Source organism: Xiphophorus maculatus, chromosome 12, assembly GCF_002775205.1.
Source record: "Xiphophorus maculatus strain JP 163 A chromosome 12, X_maculatus-5.0-male, whole genome shotgun sequence".
In the NCBI taxonomy this organism is placed as follows: domain Eukaryota; kingdom Metazoa; phylum Chordata; class Actinopteri; order Cyprinodontiformes; family Poeciliidae; genus Xiphophorus; species Xiphophorus maculatus.
Genome location: NC_036454.1, coordinates 17,483,498 through 17,503,000, shown reverse-complemented (window position 1 = coordinate 17,503,000; position 19,503 = coordinate 17,483,498). Strand labels below are relative to the sequence as shown.

Genomic DNA, 19,503 nt, shown 5'->3' with positions numbered 1-19,503 from the left:
ATGTTACCAGTGTGTAAATTTTAATAATTTGTCTATTTATAGATTGCTGTATATTTTTGTATATAAAACATAATAGAATATATTAAAATCTTTTATTTTGACGAATGTGTTAGATTATGTGGCTTATTCTTGATCACATGGTCTTGGAATGTATAATATATACAGAACTAAATACAGAACCTTCTAAAAGTATTTAAATGAACATGTCAACAGTGTTATGTGACTCGTAGATAAAAACCAGCACAATCAAGTCACCTAACTGGTTATTAAAGTAAACCTATGTGTGATTTAAGATGAATATCAAACCAGCTGTTCTGTGAAGGTCTCATAGGTCTGTTAGAGAACAAATATGTTGGGGGCCAAGGAACACAGATGAGACAGGAAGTTATGGAGAGGTTTAAAGCAAAGTGAAGTTATAAAACCATTCATAGCCTTGAACATCTCACAGAGACCTGATCAACCCATCGGCTGAAGATGGGCAGAGCATGGCAGTGGCACATCTGCAAACCCACAAGGATGTGGTTGTCCACCTGTACCAACATGCTAGGAAAGAACAATGGCATTGATAAGAGAAACAGCCAGAAAGTCAAACATAACTCTGGAGGAGCTGTAGAGATCCACAGATCTCTGATCATGTGGAGAACATCTGGTAAGACAAAAATTGCTCCTCTCAGATGCTCTGCTCAAATTGACAAATCTTGGTTTCTAGATGCACAAAATTAGTAGAAAACCTGTGGCTGTAACTGCAGTCAAAGGCGGCTCTATCAAGTAGTGAATTGGAGAGTAGAATAAAAATGCACAACACACATAAGTCCAATTTACTGTCCCAATCACTTCTCCTCGACCAGTTAACAGATAATCACCCACATATTCATCACACTTTTCTTTGCTGACTCCCAACCAGCTAACAGTTCAGTATGATTACCTCTTTCACCTCAGCAATCCACATCTCAAACACTTTACAGCACACCCATTACAGGTGTCATTAGCTGTGCTCCTTATCCAGGCTTCTTTTGTTGATTGTGAACAACAGGCACATGGGTTAAAACTACAGAAACCTCTCTGGATCAATGGACCAGAAAGAAGGCAGCAGTGCTTGTTTATCCTGGCAATGGGGGATGGAGAGTCAGGAAGCAGAGGTGACACAAACAAACAAAGCCTTGTGGAGGAATGGAGAGACTCAGAACCTGCATGGTGAAGGTACTGTGGAGGCGAACCTGGGAACGACTGGAACTGATCAGCTGAAACTGTTCGATCCATGTTTATTCAAGACGAGACAGAGCTCAAACTTTAGGGGTTATTCTTATTTAACGCATTCCTTCTGGGAATTTCAATGAAAACAAACCTTGAGAACATGCATTCATGAAGTCAATAAATATTTTAATATTAAAAATGTATTAAAAAAACAACAGCAATTAATTACATGAGCCATATTTATGTCTCATTTGTAATTATTCATAATCTTTCTGTTGGGCTATGACAATGAAATTGCACTGCAATTTCAGTTTGTGGCTTAAAGTGTAAAGAAGTTCACAGGGGTGTAAATACTTTTGCAAAGCCCTGCATATGTTGCAGATATTTTGTGCTTTTAATCTGGCAGATGGATGACAATAAGTGAGCAGACTTTCCTGAAACTGATAGTGTAACTGGACTTTAATATCACAAAATGAGTCAAAAGTGACACCTCCCACACTTTAACCCATCCTGAATGCACCATTTCATTCCATCCCTAACACAACAGATTTTTTAAATCTATCATTATACTGTAGATCAAGTGGTTCTCATTTTATAGTACATAAAAAATAGCCGATGTGAAAACCTTTCTCGTTTGTGTTCATGATTTAATCCAATCAAATCCAATAATTTGTTTTTCATTTTTAAGAATGAATGTTAGACACTAAAATATGCTAACAGGTCATAGTAAAAAAGTAAATATAATCGTCTTAAACACCAACTTGTTTATCCAGTTGAATTTACAATATATGTTTGAGCACGTGGATAATTGTGTTTCATCCAGGATTTAGAAGCGTTCATATTAAGGAGATTGTTTAGAGATCTGTGCAAATTGAATCCAACAGGCTTCACCTTGAAGTGAAATGTTGAGTGGAAGGTGGGAGTTTCTGCTATGTACACTTGTATATTGACCTCTCTTTATTCAGCCCACTGGCTGAGGTTATCAGCCCCCAGCGGCTCCTTGGAGGAATTCCTCTGAAACCATTCGCATTGAACCGGCGGCACAGGAGGTTCAGGAGCCAGCAAGTTATCCCAGTGAAATGTATATTGGCTGCACACGTACTCTGACATCTAGTATAAAGACTCATACATGTTTATCAGGCAAACATCTGCTTTTCATAGATGTTAACAAAAAAAAACTCTGTGTTTAATGAAAAATTACTACAAAGAAAACAGGTTAATCGTCATTCCTTTATTCAAACCACAAACAGTGTGAAAATTGTTTTGTGACATCAAAAAAAAAAAGACAGTTTCACATTCTTTATGTAACACTTGAGGTGGACAGCATTTGTAGTATCTGAAGGCAGTATCTGAAGACAGCTGGCAGGATTATGGAACCACACTGAGCGACAAGCGCTTCTGGAATGAATGTATATTCAGAGGATTAGCTCTGTATCTCCTTCAAGTGCTCAGGTTACCCATCGATGAGGCTTTGCTGTTGTTAGGTACTTTTCAGTGGTGATTTTTAACTCACAAGCCACTACAGGAAGGCACACTTTCATGTTAAAAAAAAAAACTAAAATAAAAGGAAAAATGGTCTGAGCTTTAAAGCAAACAGAAAGCAGCGTTGTTCTGCACAAAAGAACCAAAAGAGCATGAAACTGATGGATGCTGAAACAACATGATGATGAAGCCAGACTGAAATCACCAGGTGCTCCTGGTCATCTCTTTGTCACAATGTAATCGTCGCAAAGCTCTGCCTAGATGTCCATTTCAAACTGTGCGTCTTCACCTACAAAACACAGAACAACAAATGTTACTCACGGAAAAAAACACACAAATCCCCATAACAATTTTCACACCCAAATAAAAATTATTTTAAAATAAATATTGATGGTTATTTCCACTTTTAGACCTGTTTGATTAGTTTCATGCATGTTCAGCCCCTTCTATGTCACTCCACAGCATTTGAAGCATGTAAGCCCAGGACTTTCCATTTCTTGATTCTCAGTCAGTCTTTGGTGGATTTACTGGTATGTTTTTGGTCAATAATGTGATGCACCGTCCAGTTCTGTTTAAGCTTTTACATTTTCTACGAGCGGTTACATGGCAAAATTCATGGAGTCTATAGTGGTGAATCATCAGGTCCTGCTGCAGAAAACCATCGGAAAAAGATGATACTTCTACATCTATGCTTTCCTGGAATATTGTACTGGATTTCTATAAATATATTTAATCAGGAGCAAGACATTAAACAATGTTTCATTTAAAAGAAACTGTTGTCTTGTCTACAGGTCATCTACTCAAACACTAAGCCTAGGCCCTGGCTAGGCTTTCAAAAGGAATAATACATAGAAACATATTTAAAACTAACCAAAAAAATAATACTTTAATGAAAAAAATAATGCATAAAAAGTGCTGAGCAGTGGAGGTTTTAGTATTCACATATGTGCCTCTCTTTAAGCCATTCTTTCACATAAGATGTAAAAGTTCAAACACTTGGTTGATTGGGTCAAAATCTGAATGGCTTTCATTTTCTCTGCAACCAGTATGCCAGCCATGAGTGGTGGCCCGGGCTACTGGTATTTATCATTTTCCAAAAATAATGGAATCTCTTGAATTTGTCCAAACTGCTAACCATATGTCAAACTAACATATAAATGCATGTTATTGTGCCAAAGTTGGAAAAAACCTGGCAAAGAGAATATTACCAAACACTAGAGGTTAAGGCTAATGCTGTAAAAAACAGAGAACAGCAACCATGACCTCAATGCATCTTATCAAACTGTAGCATCCAGAGACATTTTACTCATCATGTAATGTTTATCTGAGGTGTGAACATACCAGCATTGCTCGTTTCAGGAGCAGAAATGGAGTTGTTGTTCTCGACTTCCCCATTGACAGTCTTCTCATTGGGCCCTTTGGATGGCGGACTAGTGACCCCTGGAATGGGGGGCAACCCTCGAGGAGGGGTCCTGGTCAGCGGAGAGCTGCGGCACTCTAGCAGGAACTTTCGGTCATAGATGATCCTGGTTCCTGTCCAAATGAAAAGGAGAAGCATTACAAAAACATTAAACCCAAGAGAAAAAAAGACACCCTGTGTGTATTTGCTAACTAACTCTGTGATCCATGATTTGAAAGAAAGAAACAACCAATTAAAGATCAAACCGCAGCTGCCAATATAATAGTTATTCAGAATAAGTCAAACAGACCAAAGCATATGTCTGAGACATTTTTCTTTCTTGACTAACAGTCTCTCCTAAAGCAAAGATATGTTGAAAATTTGTCAATCTATTGGGGATTTATTATCTTTTTACAAGTAGCAAGTGAAGTGTGTATTGCAACTAACAACTTACTCTAATAATCACTAGTGTATAAAGTATATTTAAAAAACCCAACAACTTTAGATTAAACAGTAATGTTTCAAAAAAATTTCCAGACAAGTTTGTAATTTTTTAGTAGTTTTTTAAGCCAAATGTACGGCCAAATACAAATTTTGACTGTATGTACATAGTTTACACTGTAAACCATAAAAAATAGGGAAGGACAGATGATTTAACAGAAGTGAAAGGGAATAAAACTGTTGAGAAACAGTGAAACATGCACACACACAAACCTAATGATTGACTCTTAATATGAGTCATAGTCACCAGGATGTCAACAAGATATTTATTTCGTAAAATCAGAAATTGGAGTAAAAAAAAGAAAAAAAGAACATCCTTTAAAGTTAGACTGTCTTGGATGTTATGTTACATACGGTATGAGTAAAATACAGAAAATATTCTCAGTTTATGTGACATACTTGTATACTTAGCTAAAAGTGTTGTATCATGTGAAGCCAGTTTTTATAAACTTGAAAAGAAAATGTTTCATTTCACCAGGATTAACTAATCTGGATTATACTAAATGAAGGTTATATATTGCAGGTACATATAAGCTTTTAATCGGCCCCCAAACTCCCCACTTCAAAAATTTGGAACCGCCATCTAAAGCTGAACTTGGACCTCTGCTAAAAAAAAGTACTGCAACACATTGAATGAAAACCACAGAGACGACAGCGCCCTCTACAGATCACCTGTAATGCGCGCGCACACACACACACACACACACACACACACACACACACACACACACACACACACACACACACACACACACACACACACACACACACACACACACACACACACACACACACAGTGCATATCTATGGTGACAGAAGCTGCAGGGAGTCTGGCCATGTGATTCAGAGAGCAGAGGTTAAATCCTAAAAAAAACTGCAGCTATTGATCAAGATCGTAGATAAAATGAAAAATTAAACTTTCAACACATCCAACTTAAAGGAAAAGCTTTGTCTGGAGCATATCACCTCCACTGAAAGGATAACAACAATAAAGTATTTCAGAAAGACTTTCTTCTTCTTTGCGTTTGTTGCTAGCGTTAGCAGCTAGCTGCAGCAGAGCCACCAGCTGACTGCAGCAGCCCTCGAGGAGTTAGCATGAACACAACGCAACCAAGCTGCTCTTTAAAGGTGTTGCTATGTGGCTGCACGCACAGGAATAGACCTTCAGTCGTATTTATATGTATAAATATTATGTGTGCAGGCAGTGCGGTCCGTACCTCCAGGAGTGGTGCTAAACAGGGTTCCTCCCGGGGTGGTGGAGTAGTCGTGGGGCATGTGGTCCGCGTTGTTGATGATCACCCTCCTGGTCGACGGGATGGTCTTGGCAGTTGTCTTCTGGCAGTCGGTGGACATTTTCGTTCAACTGTAATGAACTTAAACTAGCTAACTGAGTGACATGAACCAGCGAAGAAAAGTCTAGCCAGGGAACAAAAGCCAGGGAGAGTGACAGAAGCTGCTTTGGCTCAACAGAATGGCTCCTTTCTGCTAAATAAAAATAAATATCTACTTTTCATTAGTGCAAATGAAGAATACCGTCTGAGTTCTTCATATCACCACCGTCTCACACACACTGAAAGTGTCGAGGATCTTTGTTACAAGGCCCTCAGGACACTTTGCTTCCACATGCACACAAAACAACACACAGACAGACAGACAGGCTGCAGGGGAAGTACTGCTAAGAAAAATAAGGAGAATTGAGCCCCTGCGCCCTCTACTGGCAGATTGTGCATGAATCTTACAAAATCGCTGCAGAGTTGCATTCTGTCTACCAACTCCGTTCAAATACACACACGCAAACACACCGTCTTTTTTTGTGGGATTCTGTGAAAACTTGTAAATATAACTGCTGGTAAATTGTTTGGGTTCGGCTTGAAATTAGTTTTTTGTTAGAGGAACTCAAAATACAAAATAATGAATATGTAAAATGGGACATTAAAAAAATTTAAATAAGTTTTAGATTTCACCAGATAAGTTATTGCATTAAAATCTCAAAATGTTTTTCAATCTTATGCTAAGAAATATTGATCCTAAAATACTGACCCTTTGGTGTCCTGTTGACACAACTGTGGACGTTTCTGCAAATAAGATATTTTATTAGAGAGCTGATCAAACATGTAAAAGAAATCTCCAAAAATTACAAACTAATTTTTGATATTTTTCCTTTCCAGTATAAGATTGAAAGCAGGAAATACCAAAAAGAGCATCCTTTGTAAGGTCTTGCATGACATAATAGTATTTTAACAACAGTACATGCAAAGTGTTAAACTTTTAGACTGAAAGACTCAGTGAAATCTGCAAGAGTCATGTTATTAGTAAAACACGACCATGCATGTTGCCTGGCTAAAAGTAATTAAAAACAAATAACACTCGTTGCTATGTCTCAAAAGTTATATTTTTCCAAAATTATACTTTAATTCTTGAAGAAAACCTTCTAATATTCAAGATGCACAGGGATAATTTCTTCAGCACATCCTACTTTAGCGTACATCAGCTTTCTTAACCACTGATTAACCATCTTGGCTCTTTTATCCAAATATGCTGAACAGTAACGAAAATGATTAAAAACAAAGGACTACAGGGCAAAATTTCATTTCTGTCTATCTGCCTTTCACTCTGAGAGCTTACATCAAGACTCGTCAGACCACATCAAATTTGATCCGCAATTAATTAAAATATTTACTTTTATTAATCAAAGTAAAGATATATTTTCATAATTCTTCACTATGTATTCCCAACATTTTAAATTGTCTTTGTGGAAACGTGTAAAGTTTGGAAACTTTAAGACTTTTAGCATTGAACACTTTTGGTGAATTGTGCTGCAGTTTTTAACCAAAAGTCTCAAAGGAGTTTATATTGAGGCTACATGGATGCAGAGCAGAAAGAGAGAAGGAGGAAGTTCAAAACATTTCTTAAAGTCATCTTATTGGGTACTGATAATATTCCTTACTCCACCCTTCTCCCTGGCTGTGTAAGGATATCACCAGACAAAGATTTAAAGCGGTGTAGCAACAGCAAATGAGCTGGAATATCAGTGCTACCCAGCAACTGATGGTTCATATCTAAAACATGTTAATGTGGGATATTGTCTCTTCTGATTGGATATTTAGCTGTCAAGGCATTGAGACTGCCTACAGCATCACCATCCACAATAATCTTCGAAGATACTTGAATGAAGTAAGTTACAACCCTATTTAATTTCCCTTTTGGATAGTTAAAATATTTTTTAATTTGTACTTCTTACCTATTTCAGTGATTGATAGGGCAGGCAGTCATTTTGCAATCAGAAAGCTGTGTATTCAATTCCCTCTCCATCCCCTCTCACGTCAACACGCTCCTGGACAAGGCACTTAATCTCAAGTTACTTACTGATCTGCGTATTGGTGTGAGCATGTTTGTGAGCTGTGAATTAGAGGCTGTCACAAAAGTATACACACTATACGCAAACACATTTCATTTCTTTATTAATTTTGTAAATGTTGAGCTGGTGTACAGAGTAAATTGTCAATAGATGCCCTCAGATTTTGATTAGATTAAAAGGTTTTCACATGTATATTTTAAATCCATGTTTGACTCTCCATGACAATAAAAAACAAAAATAAAACAAAACAAGTTAAAACACCCATAATATCCCCATTTATCCCCAGGTTGCAGGCAATACCCAGAACTCAACAGTCTCTTGGTAGCTACAGCTGTATGATGCTAAAAGTACATCCATAACATAATAGAAATCCCAGTTGACAAGTAAGGGTGCATAGCATTCTAAGTAAATATATATATTTATATGTTTCATATATATATATATAGCTTTTTTATGTTAAAAACATTTTGTGCATGTGCGCAGTTGCATTCCTTAGTATCGAGTAATATGCTATTGCGTTAATAATGTCTTCAATCCATTCTAAAGGAATATACATGTGTTCTCTAGTTTTTGCAGGAGTTAATATTTTTGCATGAACTTGGTGCATGGCATCGTTTTTGGCAGTCCCTCGGTGCAGGGCTTTCCAGGTTTTCACCTCGCTGTTTTTAAGCACAGCGCCTCCTGCTGGCACCTGCTCGGACACCTTTCTGACCACATTCAGTCCGTCACCATGTGGAAGCCTCAGATTTGGCTCAGTCTCATATTTGGTAAGAGGGAAACAAACAAAAAACAAAAACAAAGCAATAGAGGGAGGACTGTGTTGAGGAAAAATGCTTGTCATCTTGAAGCCACTTAATTCCTCAAGAAATTCCATCTTTTTTGAGATTGCTCCCCCTTGGTGTGTTTTCCCCAATAATCAGATCCCTGTAACACTAACCCTGACATCAGCAGAGGAGTCATAAAATCAGTCAGCTTGTAAAAACAACTCAAACATGTAGGAAGGATGAAATATCCCTTTAGAAAAGATTAAATAAATAAATAGCCTTAAAAAGTTAAAAAATCGGCTTCTAGCCTCCATATACAGTAAAATAAATCCTGAAAAAACTGATGTGAGCTTATGAATTTGTTATATTTGCTCAAAACCACATATATTATTTTGCTATTTTTGTTTCCATCTACTCTGTTCAGTAGCTGCCAGGTCTTACACTGCAGCACAATAGAAAGTCAGAAGTGTCACACTCAATACATGAATAATTTGTTAAATAGTTATATATGTGATCATTTAAAAATATATAATTTTTTATAAAAACTTAATTTATTAAAATAAATTAAAATATTAGCTAATTTTATGAAACACTAGATTGCATAATAATCCAAATTAATAATAAAAAAATAATACTTCATTGTCCTTATATTATTGCAACATAAGTTGCCACGATCTACTTCCACAGTTGTAATGTCAATTATTTACATAAAAATATCATAATAAATAAGAGCTACTTCAGTCTTGAACGGAAAAAAAACACATAATAAATACAAATTTTGATTTATTATTTTAATAGTTATTTATGTATAATATGTATGAAGTTGCTATAATATTTAGCTTATTTATTGTATTTTTTTTAAATTGTCACATATATAAATTTCAACAAAAGAAAAGTATTGTATGTATTGTGGCACATCAGCCTTTGAGACCAGAAAAAATGGTAAAAAGATATTAGCAAGTCATCAAAAACTTAAAATAAAAAAAATATATATCTGAAAGAATAATGATTTGACATTTCCAAAAAGAAACATAATGGGAAATTATTCTTGCATATATAATATCAAGTCATCTATATACTTAAATTTAGCTCATTTCAGGATTCATTTAATTGATATATTAAGCAAAGCATTTTAAATTCTCTGCAGTGTAACCAAAAAAACATGTGTTACGTTGTATGGTGCAAATTGTATGCTGTGACAGACCGGGAACTACTTTTAGTTCAATAAATATTCAATAGATAATCTTACTTTCATAAGTACTAAATAAGGTAATAAAATATAAATATCATCTAACAAAGAGATAATTGCAAATACTAGTCAAGGCTTTCCTGTTTAAAAACCGTCTTTCATGTATGTTTGTGATGAAGTGAGGAGGAAGTCAAATGTGTGATGAGCAGATACTGAGTATTAAACATCAGAGTGAACACCCTAATATCTACTGAAATACAGAGCCAACACATAACAGGACTCACAGTAATACCACCACTTTACATTCATCGTTTCTGGCTGTGGAGCCTACTAAACATTTACAGATGGATGCTTATTGCGACATTTCTGTGGTTTACATATTTTTGTCTGATAAAGAGTTCAGAGGGGAACATGACATCGGAATAAAATGCATGTCTAGATAGTTTGCATCATGTGAGATGGCACACACATATTGAGGTAAATCAACTTTTAAAACTGATCAGAAAGTTTATGTATATAGTCTCTGACTATTTGCAGTATCACACCCTAACTATAAATGTCCCTTTATCTGGGACAGAAGAGAAACACATGCAAACTTATAAGGTACATATGAATGTCTTTAAGATTTAAAACTGATTGAACACACCTACATTCTAAAATGAACAACAAAATCAAACTTTGGGCACATTGCAGTGACGGTTTTTGACATGGCTCACCACCCAGGGCGTCATTCCATCAGGAAAGGCATGAGCATGCCCAGTCATTGAGGAGTGTAAAACAGTGTAAAACTGTAACAAAAAAACATCTATGCAATGTTGGATGGTAAAGATGCTGAACTTGGTATCTGAGTTGTAGACTGCTAGAAATATCTCACTCTTTTTTTAACAGTTTGGACAACATTTTCTCTGTTTATTCAAAATTTGAAAAAGGAAACAGAGACTGTTGAACCTGAACTGGATTATTCTGCTCTGAGCAGGTCGGTGCCACTTCTTTAAAACACAGTTTGAGATTCATGAAACTTTCAATCTTTATGTAACATGCATTAACATTAAAAAGTTAAATTATAATACTTTAATCTTTTAGAATCAGTACCTTCACAGATTAACACAAGCTAGAAACTACACAGTTGGATTAAGCATGAGTTGTTCTACAATGATTTGTGCATATTTTCCTCTATTTTGTGCCATTTGCGCAAAAACCGCCACTGGATTTATGATATGAAATCATACCAACATAAATAATGTTTTTGTGAATCAAAATACGCAAAGGTGGAATCCTAAATTACTGACATCATTTCTGAAAAAAGAGAAGACTCTAAAACTGTGATAAGGTTTAGAAAGACCTTGACCTTTGATCCTTAAATTTCCATTCTTTTCTCACACTCTCACACATAAATATGCTTTTTTTCTTTTTTGTTAGCAATTATTGCTCCTTTTGAATATTACATAAATAAACGTAGAAGAAAGTGAATTATTACAACGTAAGATGAATTGAAAGGAGACGAGATTGGAGACGAGGGGGAGCCAGGCTCACAGTTACAGGTCAGTATTACAGTTTCTCATCACAGTGATCGGTGACTGACTGCCTTTGCTACGCTCCAAGTAGCCATCCAAAGGACAAACATAAGAGCTCAACACGATCTCGGCCCGTGGTGCGACGCTCCCCTGCCTGCCCAGTCAGATCAATGCTACATTACCAGTGTTTCAGCTACCTCATCGAGTGACATCTTCTAGTGGAGGACAGGTGATCAGTATGTGCACCGTATGTGTGTGTGTGTGGTGGGGTCAAATGCTGCAGGATTTACTGGACAGCTGCGAGCGGAAGGTGGGATCCTGTCCTCTATCAGGGAAGGAGGACAGGACTGCTACATGTGCTCTGATAGGGTGACCGCAGAGGTGAGATATATTATTACAAAACAGTGTGGACGAAACCAAAGCAAAAGAAGAGAGATGTAAGAGAAGTTTAGTCTCCTTATAATCGTTCATCGAAACTGTTTCCTTCTACACAAAGAGAAGGTATTAAAACTGCCTCCTAAAGATGAAAAAAGACCCACAGTACAGCAACTGATGGAGGAGAAGTCCGTCTCTCTGCAGTCTAAATGATGACAGCAAGTGAAAGGTGCAGAAAAATGAGCATAAACTAAATTAAAACAGGCAGAGCGACATAACGTTTGCATGTTCTTGTACCCACAAAGACCTCAGGATATATAGACTAATATTATATAGGTTTTGACAGAACAGATCTAACAAGAAAACCAGGGAGGAATCTCTTATGTACATGGAAGCAGCATCAGTGGCATCGCATAGAGATCTTAGAGAACATAAACAACACACGTAACACACTGTCATGTAGAGCTTTTGAGTGCATACAATATTATGTACAACACTGATATTCTTGGGTGGTTGGAGGAGCTTTACTGTGCTCGGAGCACTGAGAGGGGATTAAAACGGATCTGTGTGTTGAGGAAGAGAGGAATTTGAGTTTGTAGTCTCTGTTTTTCTCTGACTGTTAAACAGTTAATTTCCTGGTTAATTTAGAAATCAGACCAGTTATTGAATGAACATTGCATGCCTGTCCCATCCCACCCCCTTTACCCGCCCCTGTGTTTCCCTCTGTATTTGTAGTTAAAGACAGGCCATGCGGCAGCAATCACTCATGCTGATACAGATAACAGGAAGCACATGTCGGCTGCGTTTCTTTCTTTTTTCTTTTTTTTGCCTGTGTTTGATTTTGTTTTATATGAAATCATGCTTCTAGCCTAGTAGGATTTGTTTTTTTTTTCTTTATAACCAGAGTTTCTTAAAAATAAAGAGGTAATAAAAACTATAAGTTAGATCTTTATCCTTTTCTTCTGAAACGTGCTGAAAGTCGGCAACGCCGCTGTCGTTATGTTGGAGGGGGATTTCATTTTCATTTGTCGGCCAGGCCCCGTGTGGTCATCTGCCTGACAGCTGCTGCTGGTCATGTGTCCATGTACGATTGTTTCGGTGAAGGGGTTGAATCTTGTGGAGAACTCTGTGGATAGAGAGGAAATCAATGATGCTGCATTAAGCTACAAATGTTTTAATAGGGTACAGGTGCATCTCAGTCAAGTAGAATGTAAATCTATCTCAATAATACTTTAATTCATAAACTCATGTAACATTTATTTTACAGAAGGCTATTTTACAGAAGGCTTCATTTAAATTGTTTGGCTCTGTTAATGTTGGTGACTATTGCTCAGACTTAATGGTAACTCAAAAATGAGTTTTATCAGAATTTCACATAGGGCCATTAATTGTTTTTAATAGTAAAATGTTATTCTTTGAACATAATATGACATCACACAATCATGGAGAAGACGGCTGACATAACAGTCGTCCATTAGACAGCCAGTGACACCCGCCGGTCAGCACAAAAGGATGTTGGTAAAGAAGATGGCTGTTCAGAGAGTGGTATATTTAAGCATGGAAAGTTGAGTGGAAGGACAGTGTTGGACAAGCAATGAGAGATACTCACAGCTTCGAGAGTCAACCTAGAAGTGGAGCTCTTACACTCTTTGTCTAATGACACTCCTGAACAAAAAAAAACAACAAAAACACCAGACATTTCTTGGGCTAAAGAGTAAAGAAGGAAAAGATGTTGCTCAATGTTGAGACAGTGAGCTCAATTTGTGTCAGTGGCAGTTAGCAGTAGCACTTGTGGCAGCTAACACTGCCACAGCTGCTGGAAGCTACCACTAGGACCCCACTAAGAGGCCAAAGAGCAGCCAAAGCTGCTGCTGCTGCTTTGGGGAATTTCTGGTTATTTTGCTTGTTAGTTAATAATTATCTTTCAAATGGTGATATTATTGGTTATTAAAATGTGTTAAACCAGTCATATTTTGACTACATTTACTTGATGGAAAGTGGCATTTCCATTAAGTAATATATGCTGTGGCAGCTGCCACTAGGATGCTACGGCTGCCATGGTCGGTGGCAAATGCCAAAGAATAAGTGGCGGCTGTATGTGTATGTATTCTTATTTTGTTTTTTGTTTGTATTGATTTGTTCTGAACTTGCTCATATTCTTATTCAATTCATATTCAGTAATTAATCTGCCCTTGCTGCCACCAAAATCATGGCAGATGCCTCAGAATCAATGGTAGCTGCCCCACTTTTTGGTGGCAAACGTACCAACTGTAGGTTCAGTAGGTTTACATTTCAGGAAAAAAAAAAAAAAAAATTACATATGTGTCTATTTGTGTAACAACTGTATGCACTGTTCTCATTTCATACTGAATTAGTGAACTAAATAAACTTCCTTATGACACTCTAATTTATTGAGGTGCACCTGTACAAAAGAGACTGCATGCAAAAAGAAACATTTCAAAGCAAACATGACAATTCTGTGCAAGAGATTTAAAAGTGCCATATACCTTGAGTTTGGTAAAATGCTCACAATTTCCCTTATGTACAAACCACAATCTTTATCTTAATTCCAACACCCCCCACAATACTGCTGCTGTGGCATTTAACCAAAAATGGTTGGCAAAAGCAGGTTAACATGCAAGAGTGAGGCACTTGAAACATCAGAAGTCTCAGGAATGTCATGGTCTTTATTTTAGAAAGGGCAAGTCACCATCACACACACACACACACGCACACACGCACACACACACACACACACACACACACGCACACACACACACACACACACACACACACACACGCCGACCCACTGCCTAGTGGCTCAAATTCTCCAGACAACTGCCTTGGCAGCTTTGTCCTTGAGAGCTGCCACTTTACAAGATCTGTCTTGGTTTTGCTGACAGCACACTGTGTCAGACTTTATCAGACTTGTCACAATGTGCACAGAGAAAAACCACTGACCCAGTACAACTTCAAAGATCTCTCTGCATCGAAACTTTGGAATTATATTTGTGTTCTAGTGCAAAATGAAACTTGAACAGACAATGTTCAAGAGACGTATGGATAAATATATATTGTAGAATTGTCATGTCAATAAGAAAATCTTCAAAGTGAACAAAGTATCGTCTTGTCCTTAGGATTTTTTATTCACAAATATAACTCCGTGCTATGATGTGAGAATGAAAAAGCACAGAAGCAGTCAAGGTTTTCAGTAGTTGGTTAGCAATCTAAAAAAATTAAAACTACTTGATTATGATTATCATATGTTTTTGACAAAAGCTAATGAAACTGCATAAAAATAAATCAATAACAAAAATGATATTGAGGTACATCAAGTGCTTTTACAACACTTATAGGGATGAGAAGACATTTTTTGACTTGGGGGTTGTGTGGTGTTGCATCAGTGGTCAGTATCTTCCCCACCGTAAACATCACTATATTCACTTAAGAGAAAAATAGTTTTTCACTTTAGAATCAAGCTAACAGTTAGTCAAAGTAGTGCAAAGAAGAAAACGTACAACCTATAATCTAATCTTATCTTGCGCCATATGTCCAAAGATAAGAATGTCTTATCTTTAGCAAAGCACAGCATTTGGTCTCAGCTACACATGCCAAATATCGCTGCAACACAGAGGTTGTGACAAAGAACAACTCCTCATCCTTTCTTCTCTCCAAGATTATTGGTGAATTGTTGCCCGGACTTTGCTTTGGCAGACAAGATCCATGCTACAGACACTGCCTGGTGTGCTAAACACTTGATACACTTCCATCCTGCTTTAAGGCCGCCTCTAAAACCACATGAGGAGGTGTACGGTTCATTACTTGAATGAATAATGCAACCCTGGGCAACTGGCCAAATGGTCCACATCCAAAAACACCACCGATATTTACAGTAAATATCAATTTGATTCATGGTCTGTTAACATTATTGGTAATTAGCAGGGAGAGATAACTAAAGGTTAAAAATAAACAAAATACTGCTTAATTCAACTGCTACAAGATATTTCTTGACATGGGTTTGTCAAACTGGATTAATGTTAATTCAAATAGTTTCTGGGTACACTTGGTGCCTCAGACGCACTGAGACCTTGGCTGCTGACCAGAAATGGATCATCATCAGCATCCACCGCTTATCAGTTTTGACTGAGCAGCTGTCAAAACTGCTCAGTCAAAACTGCACTGCATTTGTGATGTTAATACAGTGCAATAACATCACAAAATGTAGCCAAGGGCCACAATGGAGGACGAACAGTGAATGTAACATACGCTGTAGTGTTGATTCACATAAAATAATATGTTAATGTAATATGATAATTCCTGTTTAATCATACTAAAGAGTGATCAGGGTTTGAAAAAATCTGTTTTCCCAAACTAAAGTAAATCAGAATACTACTGCAGGTAAGATGGAGGTAAGATACTGACTACTGATTACTTCACAGAGCCCCTCTACACTATGTTGAGAGTAAGATTTCCACATTGTTTTAGCTACAGAGTCTATTTGCTGATCATTTTGTCACATTGCTGTGCCAGTATAATGTTACATATCATTAGTATTTATTCAAAGGTAAATTTAGATGCATTTAATCCAGAGAGACCAGATTAAATGTTTTCTAACCACAGGTCAGACGAGGCACTGTAGGTCAGTCCCATACCTGCAGGGACGCAGCACTCTGTCTACCTCACTGCTTAACTCTCCGCAGACTGGCACATTTCACTATCTGAGCACCTTTCTTCACATCCACAGAATCGGTCTACGTTGTGTGGAGAGAAAGAGGGAGTTTACACCAAATGAAGTCCCAGGGTTGAGGAGAGACGGTGGAGACAGAAGGGGAAAGGAAGAGGCTTAGAGAATATTAGTAAAGGAGGATAAAATAAAGGAATGGAAACAGAAAAAGATAAGTTGGAAAGGTAGAAACATATCAGGAGAGGAAGAAAATTGTTCAGACAATAAATAGAAGACAGGCAGCAGGGACACATGATGAAATGTGAAAGAAATATACAGCTGATAGGAAAGGAAAGAACAGGTTAAAAAAGTAAACAATTTATAAACAGTCAAGCAAGGATGGAAATCAGGAAAGTTTAAAGATGGATAAAACACTGGGAATGTGGTTCAGAGTAAATGGGAAGTATTTGAACAGACTGTTAAAGGCCCAAGTAAACATCCATCCATCTGAACAGAAGCTAGCATTCATACTCCATGAACTTTTTCTTATTTTATCTGGTTCCAACCACAAAGTTTAACATATGTTATTGGATTTTTATTTAATATACCAACACAAAATGGAATTTAATTGTGAGGAAATAAAATAAAAGATTTTTCAGTTTTCTTTTGCTAATAAAAATCTGAATAATGTTGGCTGTATTTTTACTCAACGTTTCTGCATTGGTGCATTTAAAGCTGCAGGTCTTTTACTGTATGTTTTTGCCATAATTGCACGCCCGGTGTATGAAAATGTCTCCCATTGTTCTGGTTATAAAAATATCTCATCTCATTGGCCCAGATTTTTCAGTAGATTTAGGCGTGGACTTGGACTTCACCAATATGCTTCGATGTAAACCATTCTTCATTCTTTCATCTGATTTTCCTCCAGTATTTCCTATTTCCCAAACTTTGACTTATCCAGCTTCATTTCAACTGTGGTCCGCTTTGGTTATCTGTTTAATAGAAGACTGTTGTTTTGTGGGCCAAAGCAATACATTTTCCTTCTATCTGACAAGAACACCTTTTTCACGTTTGTTGTTTCCTCTAGAAAGTAAAATCAAACTCGGACCACATGACTTTCTTTCGAAGCAGGTTCCTTCTTGCTTTAATGCCCAATTATGGAGTGTGTGGCTAATATTTGACCTGTTGACAGATTCTCCCACTGCAACTTTAAGCTATTTTAAGTTATCATGAATATCTTCGCTGCTTGTGTGATCAATGATCAATGATCAATCCTTATTTGGATTTCAATTTAAGGTGACCAGACATGACCTGGCAGGTTTGCAGATGAACCTCCTGATAGTTTCTTTGCTTTAAGCCTAAATAGAACCTGTCTATAAACAGAATGCTTTCTTATTGACCAGTTTTTTATGTGCCTTGGTCTTCATGAGGATGTTTGCTCAGACTTCTTCTCTAACAATCCTACGAGGCTATCATAAAGCAGCTGTATCGATACTAAGATTAAATCACACACAGATGAACTCTATTTACTACGTAAGTGTCTTCTGAAATAAATTGGTTGCACTGGACTTTACTTTGGAATATCAAAGTGGCTTGATTAAAGATGCCACAGTTTTCTGATTTGTATTGGTCTATCTACAGTTCTAATAAAATAACCAATGTTTGTGGTTGTAACGTGGAAACTTTTGAGAAGGTTCAAGGGGTATGAACACTTTTGCAAATAGACCTAGAGTAAGAACTCTGTACCACATGCCATGTTAAACCCATTCGATGACTGAAGGAAATGTGAATCAGAGGTAGCTCGAGGGATCAGGACACAGTCGTAGTTGAAGGACTGAGCTTTAATAAAAGCAGGAAAACAGATGAATCACTCATTTTGAGAAGAAAGAAAAATTATAGCTATAACAACTGCAGGAGGTAATTTCATTCATTGTAGCGTTGAAAACAATCAAAGTGAAGGAATGACTTAATGATGACAAAAATGAATAAATTCTGAATGAACTGATGGATTTTTGCATTTTAGCCAAAGCACACAGAAAATGAGAGTCTGTTTTTTCCACAGATATAAAATAAAAGAACATAAAAAAACATTTGGATGGAAATAAATGTAACAGAAAGTCAGTGTGTAGCATTTACCCAAACACACGTCAGATCTTAAGTGATTTAGATCTGACACACTGAAACTGGTTAGTTGGTTTACAGACAAACTAAAACCACATTCAGGCTTACTGCTTTCATCTCGTTATGTTGAGGCTTTTGCACTGCTTTACACTAGCTAATCCTCATATGGTGTCCAGCTGTACTATCGGACGTAATTTCATTTAGCAAACTCAGGTCTAACAATTCCTCTTACTAGTTGAAACCTGAAGAGAGCCACACAGCTGTCTGCAGATCAGAAGCCCACCTTGCTGCCGTCGCGGCCTAGGATGGCGTAGCTCAGGTACTGCTCAGCATCGCCCTCCAGTTCGTTGGCATCCAGCAGGGAACCCTCCACTTCCAGAACCCCTTCTTCTCCCAAACCTTTCCCTCTGCGCACAACTTTCCGTACAATCTATTCCACATTTTAGATGTTGGCAGACAGGAGGTGGGGGTGGGGGGGCAGACGAGGGCGAGTGAATGACAAAGTAACAGAAGGAGAAGAAGAAATGTTGATGGAGAAAAAAAAACTGTACTAAAAAAACATCCAACATGAAATGAATGAAGAACTCCGATACATCTTACAATTGTTTGAATAATCACTATGGGGGGAAATGCTGAATGAATATTTAACAGAGAAAGAACAAAATCTTGATTTCATTGTGGCTATAAGGCATGTTGAAAGTGCTGACCTTCTTGGTTACGATGTTTCCATGTTCATCTGTGAACTGCTCCTCACTTACTTGCCCACCAGCAAGGTCTTCAACTTCATCGCCCTGTCGACAACAAAATGCTCATGTTCAAGTTTTCTCATTTAAAAACTAAAAAATATACATTCTTCCTAAACTGCAGGCATGATCTACCTGACATTTGTATATATATATATTGAATCAGATATGCCTAATTTCATACAATTTGAGATATTTAT

General features: G+C 37.2%; 2 protein-coding genes across 15 annotated transcripts in view; both read right to left on the bottom strand.

Moving 5' to 3' along the window:
• Nucleotides 1–2,410: 2,410 nt before the first annotated feature.
• LOC102237234 (eukaryotic translation initiation factor 4E-binding protein 1-like) lies at nucleotides 2,411–6,244 on the bottom strand. Its single transcript, XM_005794983.3, has 3 exons — nucleotides 5,794–6,244; nucleotides 4,018–4,209; nucleotides 2,411–2,965 (listed from the first exon to the last, which is right to left on the bottom strand). The coding sequence occupies exons 1-3, from the start codon at nucleotides 5,927–5,929 to the stop codon at nucleotides 2,934–2,936; spliced, it is 360 nt and encodes a 119-aa protein (XP_005795040.1). The 5' UTR covers nucleotides 5,930–6,244; the 3' UTR covers nucleotides 2,411–2,933.
• A 1,776-nt stretch (nucleotides 6,245–8,020) lies between these two features.
• LOC102236976 (ankyrin-1-like) overlaps nucleotides 8,021–19,503 on the bottom strand; it is a 100,496-nt gene continuing 89,013 nt past the window's right edge. For 10 of the 14 annotated variants that reach the window (XM_014468989.2, XM_023343550.1, XM_023343551.1 and 7 more), the window contains 4 exons: nucleotides 19,268–19,351; nucleotides 18,844–18,990; nucleotides 16,429–16,527; nucleotides 8,021–12,902 (listed from right to left, as the gene is read on the bottom strand). In XM_014468989.2, coding sequence (XP_014324475.1) covers nucleotides 16,456–16,527; nucleotides 18,844–18,990; nucleotides 19,268–19,351 — 303 coding nt within the window. In that variant the 3' untranslated portion in view covers nucleotides 8,021–12,902; nucleotides 16,429–16,455. Of the gene's footprint in view, nucleotides 12,903–16,428; nucleotides 16,528–18,262; nucleotides 18,991–19,267; nucleotides 19,352–19,503 lie in introns of those variants that run through there. The other 4 variants (XM_023343549.1, XM_023343554.1, XM_023343555.1 and 1 more) reach the window with 4 other exon arrangements.